The following is a 27,230-nucleotide window of genomic DNA, read 5'->3' on the forward strand; positions in this document are numbered from 1 at the left end:
CCTGCAGACGGGACACCCAGCTTGACATCCATCTGAGACACGGGGTGCTTTGTGATGCAACACCCTCTCTGCGAAACCCCAATCCTGCACATGATAGTCAGGTCTGGAATCAAACCCACACTCGACAGCTCAAGGATGAGTGTGCACACTCTGCACCACTCTGACATACCCATGGAAGTGTAGATTTAATAATTTATTTCACATTTTACAAGCACTTTGTTAAATTTAATTTCAGTTTTTCACACAATCCTTGTAGAATGGATTGCAGGACTTGATTGATGACAGAACCTTCTGTCCTTTTTACCTGTCGCCTGTCCCCATCACCCCCAAACCGTCATCCTGACCCTCCCCAGCCTCCCACCCCTTGCAGTCACTCCACTTCTTCGGACTTCCTTTCCTCTTTGAGTTTGGGAATTTAATAAGATTATTGCCATGGAGGGATGGGATGGGATGAAAGTTGTGAGACACGAAGGATCGAACCAGATCAGCCAACCTGTGTCGTGTGATTCGATCTGGTCGCACCGAAGGGTCCATTGGATTTCGGGACCAATAAGCGCTCGGAACGTGAGGATCACATCACGTCTGGAGTGGAAACTGGAAAATGTTCATCGACTGGAAGTGAAAACTTTGATGGAAACTTTTCCTGATCCTGCAATGAGGTTTGATTCCAATAATTGAGTGAACTCTTTAAAAAAAAAGGCTTTAAATCATTGTTACTGTCTGGCTTGTACGGAATGACAGGTGTGTATGACAGGTGTGAAAACGACCTGCACATAAAGGGGGGGGGGGGGAGGCGGGGTTGTGAAGAGCTGAATGAGTGCACAGGTAAAGGGTGAGAAACACATCAGGAGCTCAGTGAGAATTCCTTCATTGTGGTCAAGTCACATGTAATGTTTGGAGAACACTTCAAGAAGGCTTTTGTGCTGCAACCAAATGTATACAACATCGAGGCTCATTGAAGAGTGACGTCAATCAACTCGGTGCATTTGGAGGCACCACGTACCCCGACCCGACGACTCGTCCCCACACTGTCCCCGTCGTGTCCCACCCAGGTATCCTTGTGCCCTGCCCATGCTCCACAGCATTCCCGTGCTCCGCCCAGTTTCCACGTGCCCGCCCACGCTCTTGTATGCCCCGCCCAAGTGTCCACGTGCCCCGCCCACGCTCTAGTATGCCACGCCCACGCTCTTGTATGCCCCGCCCACGCTCTTGTATGCCCCGCCCACGCTCTTGTATGCCCCGCCCACGCTATTGTATGCCCCGCCCACGCTATTGTATGCTCCGCCCAGAGTGTGACGTGCTCTGACACGAAATTAAAGAACGTTGTGGAGATCAGGAAGTACTAGTTCCTTTTTCTTCTTCCTGTTTAAGGTTGAACAGCGACTCCAGGTCGGTGATCGGGCTGGGATCGATTTGCGGTTCTTCGTGGAGACGATCCGAGGGACAGTGGACACCGGATCCTCCTCGCACAACTTTGCGTTCCTTTTGGAATTCGGTACCTTTCTTCACCTGTGTTGTTTTGTACAGTCTGTTGTTTCCTGTGACCGATTGTACTTTCATTGTGAGTTTCGTGTGCCGATCCACCCCCAACACTTCAATCACACGAAACTTCATTCACGGCCTCCCAGACATCACCATCACCACCGATCCTACTAACCCCCCACTGTCATTTACCTCACTTTTCCCCGTCCGATCCATCTTAGATTTCAACTCCACCCCCATCTCCTCTCCAATTATTCCAACCCTTCCCTCTTAATCTCATCTCTCCACCACTTCCTCCCCCCCCCCTTTTATTCTCATTTTCCCACCTGTCCTCTCTTCCACTCCTCATTCTCACCTTCCCATCTCTCATCTCTTCCACTCCTCATTCTCATCTTCCCCCCGCGCCTCTCTTACCCTCCTCATTCTCACCTTCCCACCTCTCCTCTCTTCCACTCCTCATTCTCTTCTTCCCACCTCTCCTCTCTTACACTCCTCATTCTCACCTTCCAACCTCTCCTCTCTTACACTCCTCATTCTCACCTTCCCACCTCTCCTCTCTTACACTCATTCTCACCTTCCCACCTCTCCTCTCTTCCACTCCTCATTCTCATCTTCCCACCTCTCCTCTCTTACACTCCTCATTCTCACCTTCCCACCTCTCCTCTCTTACACTCATTCTCACCTTCCCACCTCTCCTCTCTTCCACTCCTCATTCTCACCTTCCCACCTCTCCTCTCTTACACTCATTCTCACCTTCCCACCTCTCCTCTCTTCCACTGCTCATTCTCACCTTCCCACCTCTCCTCTCTTCCACTGCTCATTCTCATCTTCCCATCTCTCCTCTTACACTCCTCATTCTCACCTTCCCATCTCTCCTCTCTTCCACTCCTCATTCTCACCTCCCCACCTCTCCTCTCTTCCACTCCTCATTCACATCTTCTCACCTCTCCTCTCTTCCACTCCTCATTCTCACCTTCCCACCTCTCCTCTCTTCCACTCCTCATTCTCACATTCCCACCTCTCCTCTCTTCCACTCCTCATTCGCATCTTCTCACCTCTCCTCTCTTCCACTCCGCATTCTCAACTCCCCACCTCTCCTCTCTTCCTCTCCTCATTCGCATCCTCTCACCTCTCCTCTCTTCCACTCCTCATTCTCACCTTCCCACCTCTCCTCTCTTCCACTCCTCATTCGCATCTTCTCACCTCTCCTCTCTTCCACTCCTCATTCTCACCTTCCCACCTCTCCTCTCTTCCACTCCTCATTCGCATCTTCTCACCTCTCCTCTCTTCCACTCCTCATTCTCACCTTCCCACCTCTCCTCTCTTCCACTCATTCTCACCTTCCCACCTCTCCTCTCTTCCACTCCTCATTCTCACCTTCCCACCTCTCCTCTCTTCCACTCCTCATTCGCATCTTCTCACCTCTCCTCTCTTCCACTCCGCATTATCAACTCCCCACCTCTCCTCTCTTCCACTCCTCATTCGCATCTTCTCACCTCTCCTCTCTTCCACTCCTCATTCTCACCTTCCCACCTCTCCTCTCTTCCACTCCTCATTCGCATCTTCTCACCTCTCCTCTCTTCCACTCCTCATTCTCACCTTCCCACCTCTCCTCTCTTCCACTCCTCATTCGCATCTTCTCACCTCTCCTCTCTTCCACTCCTCATTCTCACCTTCCCACCTCTCCTCTCTTCCACTCATTCTCACCTTCCCACCTCTCCTCTCTTCCACTCCTCAGTCTCATCTTCCCACTATTTTCCCCATCTCCCTTTCTCATCCCAACTACATCCTTATCTTCTCATCTACCCTCCCACCTCGCCTCCAGTTAATTTCCCCAATTTAAAACCACTAACCCATCTCTTTCAGTCTCTTCTTTCCTCGTTTCCTCCCCCCAAGTTTCCTCCCCACCCTTTCCCCTCAGATCTTATCTACTTTATCCATTTCTTGATATCTCGCCATCATTGTCCCCTTGCTACACAAGGGTTTTGTTTCCCTTTTTTTGTACTTTAGTTCATTCTCCCTCAGAGTGCCTGATCAGTGATTGTGTTGAGCTTATTTTAAAAGACCAGAAGTTCAAATGAAGTACAATTGTTAAGATGCATGACAAATGATCCAGTAACCGACCGGTTACTATTAGGCCAATTAACAAGTTCGCCCTTGTGTTGATCACAGGATCCCACCAACAACATGCCCTTTCTTGGGGAAATGGTGCTCGGGCAAAGGCGACCTGTCGGTGTGCTCATCCTGCTGGGAATTACGTCCGTGGTGATGACCATCGTCTGCATCGTCCTCGTTGCCCAGAAGGTTCAGCCATCACAAATCCAGGTGTGATAGCCCAGGCGTTAACTGGTGGTTGCTTTGCGCTGCATCTTTAAAAGTGCTGGTTTCAAGTACAGTGAAGAGGTAATGCTCTCTACCACTGTTTTTTTTTTTTGGTCGAGGATGCCACTTTGGAGGTGCAGATGTTCACCGCGTCCTATGTCCTGTTGCACGCAGTATGGAGTGGTAATCGACGCTGGGTCATCCCACACAGCTCTGTTTGTGTACCATTGGCCAGGAGGAAAGGAAAATGGCACGGGGACAGTATCTCAACTATCACGCTGTCCAATACCCGGTTAGTCGTGCTTACTTGAGAGTATTGTTCTTGTCCTTCTCCATTTCTCTTAAGCTAATATCTCACAAGTTGAGTCTTTACCTCCGCCACCAAAGGTGGACGAAGGTTCTGTTTTCACTCCTGTCTGTTTGTGTGTTTGTCTGTGAGCATGATATCACTTATGGACGGATTTCGGCGAAACCTGGTGGATAAGTTGGGTGTGTGATGAGGAAAAATTGATTCGATTTTGGTAAAGATCCAGATCTGAGAATTTTTAAGTGATTCCTCACATTGAGTGATCGGGTGAAATAAAATATATAACACGACATCTCAAAGTTATACCGGGTGTAGTGGCGTGCGCCTGTAATCCGGCTACTCGGAGGCTTGGGTTGGAGGATCACTTGAGGACGGGAGCCCTGTGCTGGGCCGCGCTATGAGAGGGTGTAGGGCAGCCTGGAATCATGGTGAAACCCAATCCTTATCCCTGTGTCGTAAGAGGCGACCAGGGTTGCGTCAGGAAGGGCATCCGGCGTAAAACCTGTGCCAAATCATAACGGATGATCCGCTGTGGCGACCCCGAACGGGAACAGCCGGAAGACGAACAACAACAACATCTCAAAGTTGTGGATGCATTTGGACAAAACTTGGTGGACAGGTTGCACGTGTGACAAGGACGAATTGACTTGAATTTTTTAAAGTGATTCTTCACCATTTGGGAGATACGGCCAAAATGTTACACAGTATCGCATGATATCTCAAAAAGATTGACAGTTTATGACAACATTTGATGGATGAGTTGACTCGGTGACAAGAACAAGCTGATTTGATTTTGGTTAAGGTCTGGATGCAGAACGGCCTATTGGAAGGATACAAAACCTCAACTGTTCAACCTGGCGGAGTATGCCCTCTACTGAGTGCCGTTGTCGTGACCCTCGCCGAAGGAGAGGGTATTGCGTTTGGGTCGTTTGTTTGTTTGTCCACACAGAACTTTCTTGTTTTTCTCTGCAACTGTTTGCCAGGTTGAGAATTTTTCACCATACGTATGACAACTCATGTAGAATGGTTTCAACATAATTAGGACGTCATAGGTCACATGGTGTGGCACCCATGTTGGAAAAACAGAACAAAAAATTGGTTCTCTGTATCTGAAACCGCAACAAGGAAAGAATTGAAACTTGGCACATGGCAAGTACTCCTCATGGGCAATAAGTGTGATTTATTTTATGACGTCATCGGTGCCTTCATTATGACATCATAATAGCCAATGTAGGATGCCACATCTAATCAGTATGAAAATATTTGAGGGTCATCTCGTCTTCCCACATCTAAGTCCACATATTTCGGCATAAAATGGTCCACAGAAAAAAAAAAATTGATGACATCGGTCATGTAATTCGGCAGCCATATTATGCGAAGAAGAAAAAAAGCTTCAAAAATCTTCTTCTCTGAAGTGGCTCAACAGATCGAGGAGAAACTTTATATTTATGACCGCTATTGGATTGAAGAAAAATATTAAATAATGCTTTCTCTGGAACCGCTTGATCAATTGACATGAAACGTCACAATTATGATCGAATAGTGATGAGGGAAACGTGTTTTAAATTTCAACTTGATCGGACACATGGTATGGCAGCCAGAATTATTTAATTTGTTGATCTGGGTTATTATTATTTATTTTTTCTTTTTCTGACATATATATATATATATATATATAATCTCACTTGGCTGTGCCTAGATGGGTTTGAGGGTAGAGGAAGAGCAGCTTAAAACTGAATCCTATCTCGGTTCATCTTGATGACTTCATCTTTGCTTTTTTGCTTGTTCGGGTTCCTTCAAATGATTCCAATGCAGGACTGTACCTATTTGGTCTTCCATTTGATTTGAATTGAATTTATTTTAATCTCATTCTAAATTCAATTGAATAATAATGAAAAACTTCACGAGCCAGGGTCAGGTGTCCGATCAAAGCGGGGTTGCATCAGAGGAGGACGTCTTGGTACCCGGTCACCACTGCCAGCAGTTATAAAGTGGCAGTTCTAGTTATGTCTGATTAATTGCGTTACATACCAGTACACAAATGCCACGCAAAATACACCACACAAAACTTCACAAACACCACACAAAACAAGTTCTGGCAAGGGTCTGCAATCTCTGATTGCTCTTGATTGTTGTATGTAATGGGTGGGCCATGAAATGATTGTTTTCTTTTTGAAGAGCGGTAAGTAGTGACTGCTCACACTTTGCTTCACATCATTATTCCAAGATAATATTGTGGAAAACTACGTGGTGCATTTTTGCTTATGGCCACTAAAGGTCGTCTATAAATGAACAAAAGTCTAGAACGGTCTTACTATTTGCTGAGACCCCGTTGCATCGGCTTTTTAGCATGTTTGTGGCAATAAGGGCTGAGACGAAGGTCCTTGTGGGATGCTGTAACTCCCCATGAGGTGATGGTTGTCCATGACTTTTTCCACTAAGCTCTTGATATGAAGGCCGCGTCATTTCTCTTAATCCTCCAGACAGGCACCAATGTGGAACGTCAGGGCCCACTCATAGCCCGGCCTCGAATCGGTGTGTTGTTTACGTGGAGACTTTTGACTCGTCGAGTCTTTGCACGAAGGCTACGAACCCTCTTGGAACCATTGAGGGTGAAACTCGTGTAATTGTGCCCATCTCTGGGTGATCACTTGCATCAGAATACTGAATGATTTCATCACTTGATTGGATCAAGTCACAAAATTGTGGTCACATTGATGAACCTCTTCATGACGAATCTCCATAAAATATTCTTCACACTGAATGAAAAATATTATTCACACCTACCTGTCTCAGCCCCACCTCCATGTCCCGTGGTGAGGCTCCATCTTCACGCTTTTCACCAAACCGGCTACTCGCTGTCGACCTTTAAATGTGTTTGTTCCATATCGATCTGCGGGGGAATAACGAAGAAGAAACGAGTCCGCTGCACTTGATAGAAGGCTGATGATGATGGATCGCTTGGTGTGCAGGCTGTGTTTGAAAGAATGATGGCAGCATAATGAGTTAGACGTGTGCTGTAACATCTTCGTACATAATGTGACTTAACTTCTCGGAGATTCCTTTTCCGTGAGGAAATTGAAAATAAAAACGAGTGACTCCACTGTTTAAATGATTATGAGCAACTATAGTTTGTGAAAATCAAGCATGAAACTGAAGAAAGATGGAAAAGGCGCCACATATAACGTGAGTGAAATAGAGCCAGAAATGCTATCGGCGGATGAATCGACTGGTCCTGGCACCGGCGCGAGACGGCCGAGAATGGAGTGAATGGTGGGATCTCTGAAGTCACCAAATATGCTATCGATGACTATTTTCGGAAAGCTCTTACAAATTTTCAGCCGAGGAATCAAGAAGGCTGTTGATGCATTTATTGATAATATTAGAAGAGTGGAAATAACTAAGAAAAGCAATATTGTTTGAAATTAAGAGAGCAAATTTTCTGGAGAAGAAAAACAAGGAATTTGAGGAAAAAGTGCAAATAGCACTTTCTACCCCTCTCCTCCTCTCCCCCTCTCTCCCTCTCTCCACAAATATAGGAGAAAGGTTTTTCCCATCAAAATAACTTTCGTATCTTCGGGATTTAGGAGGCCAAGAACCCAAGGCAAGTGGAGTGTGTGGAAATGTGAGAAAATACTCGATGAAAAGTTTGACATGGCTGTTAACATCAAGAAAGCTCCTGGATATGGTGCCAACATGACGACGACCCGTGGCACATCCTCGTAAAAACCTTATTGTCCCGGCACAAAACGCAGGTGATGAAAAGCATCTTCATTGTGGACAATATCATGTTAAAGGATTTGGACGAAAAGCAAAAGACGCTCCCCTTCCCCCTCCCAAGTCAAGACACTGTTTGAAAATGGAACAAAACTTCGTTTTTATGCAAGTGGTGAGGAAATGGAGGAGAAACACATCAATTAATCTGAAGATTCAAGCGAACATTGCACTTTGACCTTCTTTCTTTTCATTCTGCTTTAATTAACGCCACATACAATCACCAAAATAGTCCAGAGGTTGTTTTTGTTTTCTGATACATGTTTTCTGATTCAAAGGGCGGAGGAGCTCCTTGTGAGCCAATGGCCATCCATATCTAGTGCCCAACTGTGTCTGCGGACGTCCTCCTGCAGTTGGGGTCACTTCTTATTAGGAGGTTGGTGGCAGGATTTGCACTCCGGCCACCGTAAAACCCTTCATTCCGCAAAACGCAAAAACGCAAAAAAATCTGAAAACCCACTCCGTGGGAGTACCTCCTGTGCAGCTTCCCTTCGCAGGGCAGCTCACCGGATGACGGGATTGGGGCAAAGCCTTCGGGACCCCCAATCTTTGATAGGAGGGAAACCACGGGGTAACATCCCTGGGTCAGATTGCGGGAGAGTGTGTCGGAGTGGTGCTGAGGTGTCGTCCACCAGACGGCGGTCTCCTTGGGTTAACCTGAGGCGGTCCCTTCGGGTGGGTGCCTGGAATGTCCTATCCCTAAGAGAGGATGATCACCTGTCTCTGTTATCATCTGAGCTCAAGCGTTTGGACATCGGGATTGCAGCTCTCTCTGAGGTTCGGAGACCGGATTGCGGCGAGATAATGGTGGGTGGTTACACCTACTATTGGTCTGGTCGCTCTGATGGTTACCATACCCAAGGAGTTGCTGTAGCTGTGTCCAATAAGCTGACCCCAATGATAATTGGAGGTAACACCGGTCAACCAGCGTATTATGAGATTAAGGATCTCGTCACTCCTTAGGTGTCATTTCCCTGGTCTCTGTTTATGCTCCGACTGAGGCGAGTGATCTCACCGTGAAGGACACATTCTACGCCACACTCGAGTCTGTGGTTGATCAGTGCCCCAGACGAGATACACTTCTAGTCTTGGGGGATTTCAATGCATCGACTGGAACTGATAGGGACGGTTATGAGGTGTGTGTTGGTCCCCATGGGTCAGGAACTATGAACCAGAATAGCACTAAGTTCCTTGACTTTGCAAGAAGTCATGGACTTAGGGTGGCTGGTTCATGGTTTCAGCGCCCACAAGCTCATCGCTGGACTTGGTATTCCAACGCTGGCGGTGTGGCAAAGGAGATTGACCATGTCCTCATTGACGGTCGTTGGAGGATGATCCAGAACTGCAGGGTCTACCGGAGTGCTCAGTTCCTCAATACTGACCACAGGCTTGTTGTAGCAACTCTAAAGCTGCACCTTAAATCCTGGAGAATGGTACCATCCCAGCCGAGGCTGGATGTTGCCAAGCTCAGGGATGAGAGAGTAGCTGAGGAGTTTGCAAACAGGCTGAGTGGACACTTGGGGGGTCTGGGTGCTTTGGGGGGTCCTGAAGAGTTGTGGAGCACCTTCAAGACCACCGTCCTTGATGTTGCCGGTGGATGCCTTGGAGCTCACCGCAGGGCAAAGAAGAATTTTGTCTCTCAAGGGACACTGGATACCATTGACCAGAGTCGCAGGGCCAGGCTGAATGGCAGAGCTGAGCTGTTCAGGGAGCTGAGGCGTAAAACTGTACGTGCACTGAGGGTGGACAAGGAGGCCTATGTGCGAGGAATCTGTGAGGGGGTAGAGCATCACCTGTGGACAGGTGATTCTCGTCCCGCTTACAGGGGAATTCGCGCATTACGTTCATCCAAGCCCATCCCTCGGAGCACTACAGTTCGAGCAGAGAGTGGTAGGCTCTTGACAGAGGAGTCTGAAGTGAAGGCCCGCTGGGCCGGTTACTTTGAGCGGTTGTACCAGGCTGATCCCCCAACTGTCGAGTTGGACGTCAAGGGTGTTACAATCCCTGTTGCTGACCCTCGAATCAACTGTGGTCCACCTATGCTTGTGGAAACACGGGCTGCGGTGAACCAGTTGAAACGGGGCAAAGCTCCAGGGATCTGTGGCATCCACGCCGAACTTCTCAAGGCTGGTGGAAATGCTGCACTCGTGTCGTTGCATGCAGTTTTGTGCTCTGCCTGGAACACAGGCATCATCCCAACTGACTGGAAGAGGGGCCTTGTTGTCCCTCTCTGGAAAGGGAAGGGTGATCGCCAAGACTGCAACAACTACCGAGGGGTGACGCTGCTCTCAGTGCCGGGCAAGGTCTTTGCTCGGATAATTCTCGATAGGGTTCGCCATCATCTGCTTGAGCACCAGCGTCCAGAGCAGTCAGGCTTTACACCAAAGAGGTCAACGATTGACCGTATCCTTGCACTTCGTGTCCTCACCGAACGCAGACGAGAGTTTCGGCAGGGGCTGCTTGCAGCCTATGTTGATCTCTGTAAAGCGTCCGATTCAGTGAATCGGGACGTCCTCTGGGAGGATTCTTGGTCTTCGTGGGGTGCCACCAAAACTGATCGATCTGATGTCTGAACTCTACTCTGGTACTGAGAGTGCTGTGAAGTGTGGTGGTACCATCTCTGACTTATTTCCAGTTGTTACTGGAGTTCGTCAGGGATGTGTACTTGCTCCCACACTTTTCAGCACTTGTATGGACTGGATTCTAGGGAGGATGTCGGAGAGATCAAGTTGCGGTGCGTCATTTGGGAATGTCAAGATCTCGGACCTTGACTTTGCAGATGATGCAGTCATCTTTGCGGAGACTTTAGACATCCTCTTGGGGGCCCTCGAGGTGCTGAATGAGGAGTCGGAGCCGTTGGGATTACGGGTTTCTTGGGTCAAAACTAAGATCCAGGCTTTCGGTGACATCTTGGATGCTGCTGTCCTGTCTGTGTCTGTTTGTGGTGAGGATGTTGAGGTCGTGGAGAGATTCACTTACCTTGGCAGTGATATTCATGTCTCTGCTGGCTGCGAGTCAGAGGTCAATAGACGTCTGGGTCGGGCCTGGGGAGTCATGGACTCACTGGATCATGGGGTGTGGCGCTGCCGGTACCTGTGCGGGAGGACGAAAGTCCGAGTCTTCAGGTCCTTGGTACTTCCAGTCTTGCTCTATGGGTGCGAGACTTGGACTCTGACCAAGGATCTGAGACGGAGACTTAATTCCTTTGGTACCAGGTCTCTTCGGAGAATCCTTGGCTATCGCTGGTCGGATTTTGTGTCCAACGAGCGGTTGCTGAGAGAGACTCGGATGAGATTTGTTACCTGCATAGTCCGTGAGCGTCAGTTGCGGCTGTATGGACATGTGGCTCGTTTTCCTGACTCTGATCCTGCTCACCAGATTCTCTCAGCGAGGGAGTCTCATGAGTGGAGGAGGCCAGTGGGTCGACCACGTGCCTCATGGTTGCAACAGGTTGACCATCATCTCAAGGAGATGGGGATGGGCCTGGCATCTGCCTGGGGGATGGCCAGACGGAGGCCCCTGGAGTACCGGCGGAAAGTGGACGCAGCGACGTGCTGTTCTGGCACATGCTCCCATACCTGACCTGATACATGCAATGTTATCAAATATTTGTTGATTGACAATGATACTCATTTCCATGATATGCACACTCATAATTTCTATTATATTTTTCTCTCATTTGGTCCACAAAGAGATCCAGCCCATCCCTCTTTTGTGTTAAATTTTCTTTAGTCTTTCAATTACAGTGTATAAGTATAGCGAACTATGTGTCTCTTCTTTGGTTATTACTTTGAAGCAACGTTTGCTTAACTTTTCTTCTTTTTTTTCTCTGAGGTGCAATTCCATGTTTCAGACTGGGACAGAGACAGACAAACAGACAGCATTAGCCTATTTCATACAGTATATATGACTTTTCAAATATGTACAAAGCAAAATGTCAAATATGTACTAAATCACTGTATGTTGGGTGCCATTGCCTTAGAGGCATGCGGTTTTGCAGAACCACAACTATATATATATGTGTGTGTGTGTGTGTGTGTGTGTGTGTGTGTGTGTGTGTGTGTGTGTGTGTGTGTGTGTGTGTGTGTGTGTGTGTGTGTGTGTGTGTGTGTGTGTGTGTGTGTGTGTGTGTGTGTGTGTGTGTATATATATATATATATATATATATATATATATATATATATATATATATATATATATATATATATATATATGTTTACACACACACACACACACACACACATGATAGACCCACCCACATCTCTCACCTGTGAATGGAGGGAATAGCCAATCAGCTCTCACCTGATCCACTGAACCCAGGTGGCTCGGATTATATAAATAATTAACACCTCCCACACTCCTCCAGCCGAAGCTGCTGCATAAAGCAACCTGAAAAGGCCTGCACAAGGTCAGTGCTTTGCTTTTTCAAACCCTTCCCAGAGTTCCTCCACAGCTATATAAAGACATTCACACATCATACCCACATGAGAATCTCAATGCTACACACCCCCTAATGCTTGGGTGCCTCATTGGTATGAGGCTCCTTCATTGGTACATGCTTGGGAGCTTCATTGGTACGCTATCGCTGGTGATTCGCCAATAAGTCATGAAACTGGTCTGGCAGCTGAGGGTGTGTGCAGCATTGGGATTCTGATGTGTGTACTGTGTGTGAACGTCTTTATCGCTGTGAAGGATCTCTGGGAAGGGTTTGAAACAGCAAAGCGCCTACCTTGTGTACGCCTTCTTGGATTGCTTTATGCAGCTTCGGTGAGAGGAGTGTGGGAGGTGTTTTTTATATATATATATATATATATATATATATATATATATATATATATATATATATACATACATACCACCTGAATGAATTATATTAATTCAGATGGGACCATCCAAATGCCAATATGTCGAGACTGTCTAACTTGCTCAATGATTTCAAAAATATTTATCTGATGACCAATTCGGTCTATTTCATTTAAATGCAGGAAGCCTCGTAAAAAATATATATTAATGCCTTTCATGAATTCTTGAATATCAATTCACTACACTCGATATAACTGAGACATGGTTAAAATGCCAAGTCTCTTCCCTTATTTGATATTGAAAATTGTTCCTTACTTTGTACAAAGCAAGAAAATGTAATCGGAGGACGTGTAGCCATTTATATTCAAAATGCATGTCAATTTGAACTTGGAAAAGATTTGTGCTTCTCGATGAAAAGTGCCGAGTCCTTATTCTTAGGAATTGATAATGTAAATTGTAGAAATTCTCTTGCTGGTGTCGAATATAGGCTATCAAATTCAAGTGACCTTTTCATTTTGGATGAATTCAACTTTTTATTGAATAAGCTCTCCCTGAAAAATAACAATGTGTATGTAATAGGAGATGATAATATTGATATCCTGATTGAAAATGGAAATGGTCATAAGTTTGTCAATTTATTATCTGCAAATTATTTACAACCATGTAAAGACAAACTGTGTGTGTGTGTGTGTGTGTGTGTGTGTGTGTGTGTGTGTGTGTGTGTGTGTGTGTGTGTGTGTGTGTGTGTGTGTGTGTGTGTGTGTGTGTGTGTGTGTGTGTGTGTGTTCTTTGATATCAACTCTGATAGATAATATATTTTCTGCATGTCTTTGGCATATTGTACTCAGATATTTCTGATCACATTCCAATATTTTCAATATATTGTACAAAAAAGACAAAAGTTAAATTATTGCAAATCCCACAATTACCTTGGCAAACTGTATAAAGTATAATTTTTGATTTAGAATTATCTGCTGAAACTTGGTCAAGATATATTGTTGCGGTTTTGGAATTTCACAAAACACCATTCAGGTTCCCCGAAGATCAGTTATTTCGATAAGTGTTTCAGGTTAGAATCCCCACCGATGTGTAAAGGGAATTGTTCATGTGCCGTGCTGCGAATCTTTGAGGTAGCCGTTATTCTTTCTCTGTCTTTAATTTCGAAACATCCTACAAAAACTCCTCACCATCGACAAGCAACGCTCCCCAATGCCACCACTGCTCAAGCCGCCATTGTGCGCCGTGGCGCGAACCTAATTTGCATAACTGGATCACAGAGCGACTTCTCCAAAACCCACGGGTGACGTCGGACTTGGGGTTTCCCGCGAGGCTTACCAGGGGTGAGAGGTCAGAGGTGAAAAGTGGGCGGAGCCCGGCCTCGGGTTGAGAGATCAAAGAGCGGCTCGCCTCGGGCCAATATAAGGGAGGAGCTCGAACGAGTTCGAGGCTGATTTGGGAGACGAGCGGCACCTCCAGAGGAGAGATCAGCGGAGATTCATCGCTCTCGGGAGACGGGCAGTCGCAGAGAAGGAGGGAATGCCAGACGAGAGCCGGAGAAGCATCGGTGAACGGCCAAAGAGGAGATGAGCGTTGGGCGAACGGCCTTGAGACGGTCGAGCGGCGCTGAGGCAGTGGATGGGTCATAAAAGGGCATCAACTCTAAAAGAGCAAAGACCCGTTCGCGCCTCCGAGCGCGTCGCCGGCCAGGCCCGACCGCCCAGGCCGCAGTGAAGGCCGGACACCAAGGAGAACTGAGCAAGCCGCTCGCCAAGCTGCTCGAGCCGCCCGGCCGCTCAAGCGACCGGCGCATGTGACACAAGGGCCAAGCCAGGGACAGCAGGGGTCACTGACCCGAAGACCTTTGAGCCGTCACAAGGGCCGGCAAGGTAACCTGCCCAGCCTCTTGTGAGCCTCTGGTCACTTCTGGTCTGTCTGCACGGATAATTAGGTATATCGAGATTCGGCGATTAACCCTGTTCCGCGTGGACAGAATATTGACAGTTTATGGTGCGTTAAGGCATCCGTAGCAGGTTTCCGGAGTTGTCCGGAAGCTAAGACTGAATTCCGGGTTTCGGCGGGCGCGCGACTGCGTTTGGGCTCAAGCGGTCGTGCGTGGCTGTCCGAACCGGCTAATTCGTAACAATATTATGTAACTAGGCATCGCTTTGCTCACAGATTTAATCAAAAGACATTTTGTCCTTCACAAACATTCTGCTCTATTCACTCTACAATTTGTCCAAGGTTTTCTTCCATCCACTTGGAAGTCAGCTAACATCACCTTTGTCAACCATCCTTGATTCTTTCATGTGACACAAGTAAAAAATCACTTCCAATTCACTGTGAAGCTGTGTTGGATGCTTTGGTTTGAACCTCTGTTTAAAATGAGTGAAATGAAACATTTTGAAAATTTCGAATTATTTTCACTCGGATTTCAATATCACTGTAACGTTTATTTTGAAGTCGTTTAAACCTTCTTTATATTAGACAAAGATGATTTGTAATACCGGCTGCCACTGAGTGGCAATATGTGATACACATTTAAATGGAGATAATTGGGGTCCCTCCCACCCAACCCTGAACCGTTTCCCCCAGGTATGCTACCCAGACAAACCATACTTGGGGTACCCTTGGCAACACGCAAAATCTGGTTGGAATTGATCCCGTAGTTGTTTTTTATTCCGTTTTTGAAGCATATATAAATAAATAAACAAACAAATGTACAAACTCTCTTTTATAATACGAATGATGTAAATTATGCTTAAAATGTTTCTCCAAAAAATTCATCATTTTGTGGATCCCAATACTGTTGGACCCCACTATTCATAGGGGATACATTCCTGGAAAATGCCACGAATATCGAATAGCGGTGCATTGCTTCAATGGAAAAAGGGGGGATTGGTTCCCAGTCCTGGTGTTGGCTTAATGGTTTGGGTGGTGGGCTTGGGATCCTATGGTTCTGAGTTCAAATCCCACTTGGCTGTTGAATTGATACCAGGTTGGGTTGACTCAGCCTGTCATCCTTCAGAGGTCGGCAAAATGAGTACCATCTTGCTGGTGTCCTGCGTTGGAATGGCGACCCGTCCAAGATTGTTCCCAATAGCTCAGGAGACTGCTTCGGCAGAACCAATGCTCTGCACAGAGTATGGTCCTAATGGATGGATGGATTGGTCCCGGTGGTTAGTTACCTGTGAATGGCAAAGCCGTAAATGTTGATACCACGAATTGTTTCAATGGGAAAAAGAAGGATCCAATGGTGAGAAAAAGTTTGTGAACCCTTTTATATTTTCTGAATTTCTGCATACTGTTGTGGTTACCAAATTCGCAAACCACCATTCAGGTCCCTTAGGTGAGGTATCTCGGTAAGTGCATGTGTAGTTAGGCCCAAACCCGTTGTCTAGTGGGAATACATGTCATATATGCGTGCTGCGACTCTTCAGGATAGCCGTTTTTCTTTTGCTATCTTTATTTTGGACCAACCGCCATGATTACCACCACAACCACAACATCAACCACCAACCACAACGCCGCTTCACCACAACCGCCACGACCTTCACGTCACACCTCGCAGCCGTCGCATCGCCACCGTTCTTGCGCCGCCTGTGGGTACCGGTGTTGGACTCGTGCAGGGCGCGCGCCGAACAGCGTGTACAAAATCACGGATTTTGTGCTTCAAAAACGGATCAAAAACGACACACGCCCACTTTTTGCTGTCCAATCGGTGAGCGAGGGGCGATTTGGCCCCGCCTCCAGGGCGATCGATATATGCAAATTTGTGGATCAAAAAGCCTTCACGCCCACTTTTTCTCGGGCCAATGGGGAGCGAGGTGAAAGGTCGAAGGGAGGGGGTCAAAGATGAGAGGGCGAAGCTACGGGGCGGATAAAAGGACCGTGTTCGTCAGTCAGAAAGCAGGAGAGTCGAGAGGCGGAGAGTAGGAGAGTAGGAGAGTCGGAAACAGAGAGTCAAGACTTCGCGGGCGGTGGAGCTGCTCGTCGTGTGCGTTGGAGTCGGAACGGAGGGGACGAGCTGTGGAAAGGCGGCGACACCAGACGAGGGGGTGCTCGCGTCGTGCAGGGAGCTGCACCCGAGGGAGGCCGACAGCACGACCTGGCCGAGGTGGAGACGCTCGTCGCGGGATAATAAAAATCCTCTATACCCCGAGCATCAGCAACCCCCTCCTGTTTCCCCCCGCGCTGAGATAGTGCGACCAAGGGGGCCCCTTTCCCACCCCCTACCAGACACCGTCCGCGAGGCCCGCGGAGTTGAGGCGCCATCGCCGCTCCGCGTCTCATCACCAGACGGGTAGGCCGACCCGGTCTCGGCCTCAGGCCCGCCTCATCCTTGAGGGTATTCTTTTCCTTGGTTTTGGGTATGTGTTGTCGGCGCCGTCTGTGAGGTAGAATTGTATAAGTGTTGCCGTGTGCTCGGTAGTCGGTATTAGCTCTGCATTGTGTTTTCGCTTTTATATTTGCTTTTTGTGTAAATTGAATTGTGTTTTTTCTATGTGCTTTTGGTGGAATCGAATATGTGTGCTTCCCGTGTGCCGCGAATAAATGTGCTTTGTGTTGAACTGTTCTCCCGCTTCGCTTCGTCTTTTCCTCTATTGAATCCCCATCTTGCTTCACGTAAAGGGTTGGTAGTGGGCTGAATACGCCCGATAATTAATCGAACCGTCGAGGTCGACGATAACACCGCTCGGTTATTCTGATAGTACGGAACGGGTCGCTTAAGTGGCCCGTGTCCGAAGTCGACCTGCGGCGAGGTGCGATCGCCCGGTCTACTCTCCGCGTGGGTACTTAGGTAGGTCGAATTTGGCGAGCAACCCTATCCCACGCGGGGGCTGATTGGCTCGATCGCGGTGAAACCGAAAGGTCCACCCGTGACTGGTTCCCGGCGTTAGTCCGAGAGGGTCACGACTGGATTGTCCGTCCGGTGGGCGACGTGCCGCGATTCGAGTTACGTGGCCGTCAGCACGCCGGCGGGCGCGAATCCGCAACAATACATTTGACCTAAAATGTAATCAGATCTTCATCTAAGTCCTCATAATGGATAGAGAGAACCTGGTTAAACAAGTAGCACACAAAACAAATCTACTTTCGTTTATTTATTGCGCAAAATGATCCAACATTCAATTTCTTTGTCGGAGAAAGTATGTGAACCTCTCGGTTAATCAGCTCAATTAAGGGGGTAATTCCAGCCAGGTGTTTCAATCAATAGGATGACCATCATGAGTGAGTTTGGCCCTGCCCTATTTGTAAAACATAAACTTTGTTCGTCACCATCAGAGTCTGGTCTTCACCAGACGAGTTTGTGGAAGTATGTCATGCCCCGATCAAAAGAGATTTCTGAGGAACTCAGAAAATGAGTTGTCGATGCTCATTGGTCTGGAAAGGGTTACAAAACCATTTCTGAAGATGTGGGCTCCACCAATCCACTGTCAGGCAGGTCATGTATAAATGGAGAAAATTCAACACGATTGTTACTCTTTCCAGGAGTGGTCATCCAACGAAAATCACTCCAAGAGCAAGACGTACAATAATCCAGGAGGTCGCAAATAACCCCAGGGTAATGTCTAAGGATCTGCAAGCCTCTCTTGCATTGGTTAATGTCAGTGTTCATGAATCCACCATCAGGAAAACACTGAACAAGAATGGTGTTCATGGGAGCACAACAAGGAGGAAACCACTGCTCTCCAAGAAGAACATTGCTGCCCATCTCAAGTTTGTCAAAGACCACCTGGATGATCCAGAAAGCTATTGGAAGAATGTTCTGTGGACAGATGAATCGAAAGTGGAACTTTTTGGCTTGAATGAGAAACATTATCTTTGGCCAAAACCAAGCACTGCATTCCAACATAACAACCTCATCCCAACCATGAAGCATAGTGGTGGGAATGTCATGGTTTAGGGCTGCTTTGCTGGCTCATGACCTGGATAGATTGCCATCATTGACAGAACCATGAATTCTGAATTGTACAGGAGAACGTCAGGGCATCCGTTTGTGAGCTGAAGTTTAACAGAAAGTGGGTCATGTAGCAAGACACCTATCCTAAACGCACAAGTAAATTCACAACAGAATGGCTGAAGCAGAAGAGATTTTGCATTTTGGAATGGCCAAGTCAAAGTCCAGACCTCAACCTACTTGAAATGTTGTGACAGAACCTGAAGCAAGCAGTTCATGTAAGAAAGCCCACAAATATCTCTGAGTTGAAGCAGTTCTGGAACAAGAATGCCGATGTGCAGGAGGAATGGGCCCAAATTCCTCCAAGCCGATGTGCAGGACTGATCAAGAGTTACAGGAAATGCTTGGTTGAAGTTATTGCTGCTCAAGGGGGTGCCACCAGTTTCTGAATGTAAAGAAAGATTCACATAATTTTTCTGACAAAGATTGAATGTTGGATTATTTTGCTCAATAAATAAAAAACAAAGTAGTTTTTTCTTTCTTTGTGATTTGTTTAATCAAGTTCTCTTTATCCATTATTTGGACTTGGAGGAAGATCTGATCACATTTTCGGTCAATTTTATGCAGTAATACAGAAAATTCTAAAGGGTTCACAAACTTTTTCTCACCACTGGAGGCTCCCAGCGGTTCCGGATTCATGAGAAATGCCGTGAATGGCAAAGCCACGATTGTCACGCATTGGTTCAATGGAAAAAGTGGGATAAGTTCCCGGCGGTTCCTGGTTCATTGGGAATTATTTTTTTAAGTTCAAAACATTTTCAACTGCAAATGTACATGATTACAGTTTCATAATAAAATGCTTACAAATAAAAAAACGAAAACACCAGGAACCATTTCCAATGTTTATTGAAGGAATGCGATTCACAGTTTAAGTGATTAAACAAAACAACAAGTGATAGTAAGTTTAAAAAAAAAAAAACCAATAACAGCAGATACTGTTTCAAATTTTTATTTGCACAAAGAAACGCAACTTTTCAAATGATGATGATTATGTTTTAAAATCCAGTGAGCTCAGTGGAGTTGTCTGAAGACCACACATGTGGGGGTGCTGATTAATCTTGCACCAAAAGGAATGTAGGTGAGGGCCCTGAAGCAGATCATCTTGAAAAGTTGATCAGCAAATGGGATGCAGGATCGGCAGGTGAGGGTGCTGGTGCTCCTGAGTTGGGCGCACCAGGGCAGAAGAACTCTGTAATTGAGATTGCTGTATATTTCAATCTAGCTCCTTGTATGGGAGCATCACATCATCCCTCTTGACTTTGAAGTAATGCTCCATGACTGGATCAGTGTCTAACAGCCTCTCGGTAACTGACCGAATGTCCTGCAGTATCTCACCCAAGAACTTGACTGTTAGGTTGGACCTTGACACCTCTTTCTCATCACTGCCCTCCTCCTTCTCAGAAACCTTGGTAATGGCCCCCAACTCCTCCTCAGCATGCGAGGCGATAAGAGCATCAAACTCCTCAGTCTCTATGTCGTCAAAGCCTTCTGCTCCCACATGCCGTGTCAACCTGACAATTTTATGTCTCTCCTCCGTGTTGTCGAGAAAGCCTCTGTAGTTCTTCACTTCCTGTAGCCACAGGTTATGCCAGCAGGTGTTGATGGTGGAGGCTTTCATCTCATCCAGCGACTCTTTGATTGTGCCAATGCAGTGGGTTATGTAGAACTCCTTACAACACTGCCCGATGATGAGCTCTGGGTCAGCGTCCATTTCATCCAAAATGTGGTGAAAGGTGCGGCGAGTATAATAATTTGAAAGTCAAAATTACCCCTTGGTCGAGCGGCTGGATCAGGAAACTGGTGTTGGGCGGCAGGAAGATCACCTCTAGTTTCGGGTGAGCCACCTTCAGGTCCCTGGGGTGGCCAGGAGCATTGTCGAGGAGCAGGAGAACCTTGAATGCAACGTTTTGTTTTGTCAGGTACCTCTCCAACTGAGGGACAAAACAGTTACGGAACAAGTCCATGAAAATTGCTGCCATCACTCATGCCTTCCTGTTGGCCCTCCAAAACATGGGCAGTATGTGTCTGTTCTTGCCTTTTGAGAGCAGTGGGGTCAGGGAATGGTACAACATCATGGGCTTCATCAGACAGTACCATTTTGCATTTGCGCAGAAGAGAAGAGAAACCCATTCCTTTGCAAAGAAGGATTGAAACCAATTTTCCATCAAATCCTGAAGCTGTCCCCTCGTGCTTCGAGATAAAAGTTCGTGTTTGCATCTTTTTCCAAAACAGGTGGGTCCTGTCCATGTCGAACACCTTCTCTGGCAGGTACCTCTTCTCCTTGATGAGCTGCGCGAGTTGAGCAGGGAACACTTTGGCTGCCTCATGGTTTGCGGAGGTGCACACTTGCCTGTCAGTTTTATATTGTGGAGACTGTAGCACTTCTTGAAACAGTCAAACCGTCCCCAGCTCACCTGGAATGGAATGGGGCCACTCGTACCCCCATCACTCATGCTTGCGCCATCCGTGCCAGCCAGATGCGCGTACATACGCATTGCCTTTGCGTGAATGAGAGGTCCACTTTAAGGAATGTTCTTCAAAGTGTTGTCCTCAATCCATACACTGAGCATCTTCTCCATCCTTTCTATGTGGACTTACCGGATGTGGGTGACCACTTTGGTGCTCAGTACGGTGCTCGCCGCAACACAACATTCAGTTTTTACCATCTTTAAAGGCTTGTGCTGACTTGCAATCTCACACACTGTCACACACTGTCACACACTCTCTCCCTCACTTATCCATTCTCACAATTATTTTTGTCTTTCTCTTCATTTCCCTGTTGTACTCTCTTAATGTGCCTTGTTGTCATGTCATTTTCAAGCTTCGCATAAGACTAACCCCTCCCATTCAATGAATTAAATTTGAATGTATTGTAGTAATGCGTTGTTCTTCAATACATTCCCCATGATGTGAAAATTGTAATGTCTATGTATTGTCCCAAATTAAATTCTTTAAATAGTTTATTGTATGGAAATAAAGATCAAAATACATTATTAGTTTTTTATCCTTTTTTCCTTTGTAATTATGATGTCATTTAATGGGCCACCCTGCACATGTACATGTACATGCAGGTGTGTGTCGTGTGGCTACACTGTTAATTTGATGGAGGAGAGACTAAATGATTAAAAGGAAGGTCACCAAGGATCAGAGAGAAAAATTAGAGATGAGGTGAAGGGTATAAGGAGTCAAGTGTGGATCAGTCGAGGATCAGAGGATCAAGATTCCACCATTTTGTTCATCACCTGTGGCTATGTCCTGTCGGCCTTAAAAAAAAACATTTTTTTTAAAAGATCCGAAAAAACTTCAATTTGTGTCCATACCAGTCTCTTTACAAAATGTATCACTGAACCACCGAGCCTGTCATATAATATTTGTTGGGAGGTAGGGGGTAGTTGAGATGGAACTGGAGAATCATCACGTCATTTGCCAGAAAACCCATCTGCTCTGTGAATGAAAAATATTTTCCTTTGTTTTGTAATTATCATCTTGAATGTTCTCAACTGTATTATCCTTTTGCATCTTCCATTTTATCGTTGTGGCTGTTTGTTTAATTTTTCATCTTTTCGCATATGTTTTAACTTGCATGTACTGTATGCAGATCAATGGTTGGGAAACGTGTGAAGATCAATAGATGTAACTCTAACATGCAATTGGATTACTCCATCTGTCCTCCTTTGTAGTTCGTGGAATATCGAGTTTTGCCAGCAACCCGGAAGAGGCAGCAAAGAAGTTGAATCTATGCTTAGAGTGGGCATTGACGAAGGTGCCAAGAGGCAGCCAAGGCAGCTGTCCCCTTTATTTGGGAGCTACTGCTGGCATGAGGTTGCTCAAGTATGGTGGACCTGTTCTTTTGTGCACAATTTATTACCTTGTGTTGTTTAAAGCTTTAGGTTGACTCCTGAATGCAACAAGATTGTTAGATACAGTTGTTGGAATGCTCTATCATGATTAGTAAACCATGTACAATGAGAGGGTAGCATGCATCAACTATGGTCTAAAATTCCCTTAAAAAATAAAAATTATGAAAGCCCTTGCTACATCAGCCCAACTGATTTGCTACATGGTGACTGAATTTTCTGTTTAGTTTCAATTTATAGCAAATCTTGAAACCCGGACGTGGGATGTATGTAATTTGCCCTGTTTACACTTTCTTGATTGCGCTGTATTTTGAGCAACTACAGACTGTGTGCTTTGTCCAGTGAGAAAAACAGATCGAGTGCAGAGAAGGTAATGGAAGCTGTCCGGGCGATGCTGTCATCTTCCCCGTTTGACTTTTTGGGAGCAGAAGTTATCAGTGGCTCTGATGAGGGAGCATATGGTTGGATTACACTCAACTACCTCCTGGAAAGGCTCATTTCGGTGAGATCAGATCCAGTTTGAATAGCCATTAAAAGATTATGAAATTGGATGAATGCTGTTTTGCTATGTGCTATCTTCTCTGGGGGTGGGGGTAGGGTTGAAGGTTTGCGGATGGGGGTGGGGGGGGAAGGTGGGTCAAGCTATTTCCTCAATATTGTCAGATCCAACAAAGGATTCATGATAAGTTAACCCAATGATGGGACATATTATATTAATATTGTGGAGATCAAGCTTTAGTGTTAATAGGCCATGTACAAATTGCACTTTGTTGGAATTTTTGTGGAACTGAGATGGGACGCGTGAGAAGATAGCTTACTTACATGTAAGAGGTCTGTAAATGTTAGCGTCATATTGGCTTGGCCATAATGACTGCTCAGTCTGGCACCCATATCTCTCACTCTCCCAGTGCTTTGCTCCACAAACTCCGTTTCACCTCTCTGACCCGTAGGCACCGCTCCGTTCCGCCTCATGTCATGTATTGCTGACCAAGTCAAGAAAGAACTCTGTGTGGAACGTGGTGCTAAAATAGTCATTTGGAGAGTGAGGAGCCTGAATATGGATCAAACTGGTCGTTAGGCGGAGCATCTGAGTCTTACAGCGCCCCCATTGGTGTGGCACTATTACCCCAGCGCTAGTCCCACCCACGTGGGAGCACAGCCATGAAGGTGCCACCATTTGTCCTGCAGATAAAACACGAGACGAATCTCTGTACTTAACATGGCGCTGGGGTCTTTGGCTGTGCTCTCCTGGTGTGAATGTGCATGAGTTCACCCAATGGGGACCATAACGATACGGAGTGCTAGGGATATCCATACAACATTGAATGGTGCTTGGTGCATGCTTGGGCTTCGAGTTAGATGTCTGAACGTCCAGGTCCAAAGTGTCTGTTATTGATACGCTGCATTCTTTGTTCCTGTTGATCCAAAAAGCGGCAGCGGGCATCTGTAGTGGTTGTGGTTGACGTGATGGTTGAGGCAGTGTGGTGGTTCATTGTGTTTGTGGTGCTTGGTTGTTTGTTGTGGTCGAGGCGTCAATGGCGAATGTACCGTGAGTTTGGGTAATGTTACAATGGTGAGGAAAGTCTTGTTGATCATTGTTGTTGTTGTTGCATTTGTAGGTAGAGTGTGGTGAAGGATGAAATTGTACGCCAGTTAGCGTGCGATTCAAACAGGGATTTGGCACATGTATGCAAGCGACTGTGGGCGTCCCTGTTTCTTGTGTGCTTTGGCGTGCTTGCTTGCATGAGAGAAATTCATGTGAAGAAGATTTAAGATGGGGGGGAAAAGAATGGAGAAAAAAACTAACTATTCCACACAATGCTTATTGGCCCAAAAATCCATTCCGCATAAGGGAAGGGTTATCTAAAACTAATAATCATAATGAAATAACTATTTCAGGAATCGCTATATGTTGTGTACCATTGCCTCCGGGGTCACAGTTCTCAGAAAGGCAGTGTGTGTGTGTGTGTGTGTGTGTGTCTACTCCATAACTCCAAAACCATGAAACCTAGTGGACTAAAACTTTGCATGCACACTAAGGGAGCTCCAAGGAAGGGCAGGAGTGAAAATTGGGTGTTTGGGTTAGTTAAAACACCCCTTTTGAAGACAATTAACGGCCTTATTTAATTATATCCTTTATCAGGTGCTTCTTCGGCCACCTGGCTCTTTGGGGTCTTAAGGCATACCCTAAGTAACTTCACTGGGGTCTGAAGCCGCCATATTTTTTTGGATGCTCAACCATGCCTTGACTTGGAACAGGCTGAAACAATTTCTTGACTATAAAGGTTATTTTTCACTTTCCTCTCTCATATTATCTAATGCCTGTTAATCATAGCTACAAATCGCTGGGTATATTGCATTGCTTATAAACGCCCGGAGACAGCAGCATTCATGGCTTTTTCATTTCCGCACATGCATTCACCAGGAATATCCCTGAAACTCAACAGAATTACAAAATTTATGCTCCAGAATCTAACTTGCAAGCAGTTCCAACTCCTAAAAAAAAGTGTTCATTTATCCAATTCAGACATGATTGATATTTTGGGCGTCTCCGGGAGGTGTATGTTTAATATGGCGGTTCGGTGATTGCTAATCATGTGCCAAACGAGTTGTTTATCAACCATTTCGTTGGAGTGCTTAAGCCACTTGGCAAGCGCTCTCCAATATTTGCACTGTCCCTGAATACTGTATGTTGATCGACTTGAAAAAAGTTCAGAGGTCACTCGCATGCGTTCTTAGTCACGTGTTGTTCTGCGCTGCAAGAGGTTGTGGCTGGCTCGCTGAAAATGTCAAATTATATTTTCCACGACGTTTCCCCTTTTTGTATGATTTTTTCCATTGTTCGATCCATCACTTCAGTATAGATAAATACAAATAAAAACTAGAGGGGGTGCACTCGGGAGAGTGCAAAACCTCCGCCGCCAATACTGCTGGGTCACTCAAGCGAACCTTATATCTTATTCATTAAATATGTCAAACAGTGCTGAGAGTTATAGTTCTTTTTTCTCCAATTTTTTTTTTTGGGGGGGGGGGGTTAGAAATCACTTAAAACATGTAAAAATGCAAAAAAAAAAAAAAATCGAAATTTTGTTGAATAAAAAGTTGCAAAAATTTTTTTTCTCTAACAATTTTTTGGGGGGGTTGGAAATCACTTAAAACATGTAGAAATGCAAAAAAAATTGGGGGTAACAATTTCTTTTGGGTTGGGTGGAAATCACTTAAAACATGTAAAAATGCAAAAAATAATTTTTTTTTTCTCAAACAATTTTTTTTGGGGGGGGTTGGAAATCACTTAAAACATGTAGAAATGCAAAAAAAAAAATTTTCTCTTTTTTGGGGGGGGTTGTAAATCACTTAAAACGTGTAAAAATGCAAAAAAAAAATTCTCTAAATTTTTTTTTTGGGGGGGTGGAAATCACTTAAAACATGTAGAAATGCAAAAAAAAATGTTCTTTTTGGGGGAGTAAAAAAATTTTGGGGGGGGGATTGGAAATCACTTAAAACATGTAGAAATGCAAAAAAAAAATTCTTTCTCTAACAATTTTTTTTTTTTTGGTGGGGTGGGAGACCAAGTCCAAAATTTAATGGCATGATCCATGGACCATACCTAACCCCCCCACCAAGTTTCGTCGAAATCCGTCCAGGAGTTTTTCCGTAATACTGTTCACAAACACAAACAAGCAAACAAGCAGTCATAGACTGGTACTTACGAAATCGTCAACTTGACCTCTGACCTTCTCTAATAAAAGCTGTCTCTAGAGAAGGTAGCGACGCAAATCAGAAGTTTCTACGATGATTCTGTACCAAACCATCAAAAATCGAATGTTTTTTGGATGTTTGACCTCACTGTGACCTTGACCTTTGACCGATTTTGACCAAAATCTAATCAGCGCTAGCCACCACCCTCCTGAATCACGTGGTGTAATTTGACATTGGAAGCTTTTTCTGTTCTAGAGTTATCTGTACCAAACCATCAAAAATCGAATATTTGACCTTTGACCGATTTTGACCAAAATCTAATCAGCACTAGCCATCACCCTCCTGAATCACGTGGTGTAATTTGACATTGGTAGCTTCTTCCGTTATCGTGCCTACAAACAAACAAACAAACAAACAAACAGAAATGGAAGGCATCAATATACTTACGAAATCTTTAGAAAGCTTTAGATTTCGTAAGTAACAAACAAACAAACAGAAAGGGGTGAAAACAGTAACCTCCATCCATCTTCGAAGATTGCGGAGGTTAATTAAACGTTTCGTTTTTAAAAGTTTCAACCGTTTTGCTTGGTGAAGCCGCTTGGCACGCATTTAAGTTTCAATGGCAATACCGCGGTTCTTTACCGGAATGAGGAAGGCAAAATTAAATTATTTGATCACAATGCGTAAAAAGTGTTTTTAGTTATGAAATAATGAATCTCCATGAGAGGTACACATGGTTGCTCTGTGTTGCCTGAATTTGAATCCTGACCCACGTATGAACTGTCGTCCCGGTGTTTCACAGGCAGGGAGATTCATCAACAATGTGTGCCGTCTCTCGGATGAATGATAAATTGGGTGTCACATCTGTCGGAATCCCTCACCCCTCTACCTTCCTCACCTCTCTCCCTCCAAACCTACCTACCCTCCTCTCTCCCAACCATCTCCCCCTTTCTGACCATGACTTCTCCCTCTCTCTCTCTCTGGCCCCTCCCCTCTCCCCCCCTTTTTCCTCTTCCCTCCCACTATC

At 45.7% G+C, this 27,230-nt stretch overlaps 1 protein-coding gene across 1 annotated transcript in view; it reads left to right on the plus strand.

Moving 5' to 3' along the window:
• Positions 1 to 1,323: 1,323 nt before the first annotated feature.
• The window catches only part of LOC147012883 (ectonucleoside triphosphate diphosphohydrolase 1-like), a 41,364-nt gene continuing 15,457 nt past the window's right edge, over positions 1,324 to 27,230 (plus strand). Inside the window, exons 1-5 of the mRNA XM_085854207.1 lie at positions 1,324 to 1,495; positions 3,655 to 3,807; positions 3,979 to 4,096; positions 22,328 to 22,478; positions 22,847 to 23,006. Of these exons, the coding sequence (XP_085710333.1) occupies positions 3,670 to 3,807; positions 3,979 to 4,096; positions 22,328 to 22,478; positions 22,847 to 23,006 (567 nt within the window). The 5' untranslated portion in view covers positions 1,324 to 1,495; positions 3,655 to 3,669. The remainder of the gene's footprint in view (positions 1,496 to 3,654; positions 3,808 to 3,978; positions 4,097 to 22,327; positions 22,479 to 22,846; positions 23,007 to 27,230) is intronic.

This window comes from Eptatretus burgeri, chromosome 14, assembly GCF_056783735.1.
Source record: "Eptatretus burgeri isolate ZD-2024b chromosome 14, Ebu_testis_v1, whole genome shotgun sequence".
Taxonomy (NCBI): domain Eukaryota; kingdom Metazoa; phylum Chordata; class Myxini; order Myxiniformes; family Myxinidae; genus Eptatretus; species Eptatretus burgeri.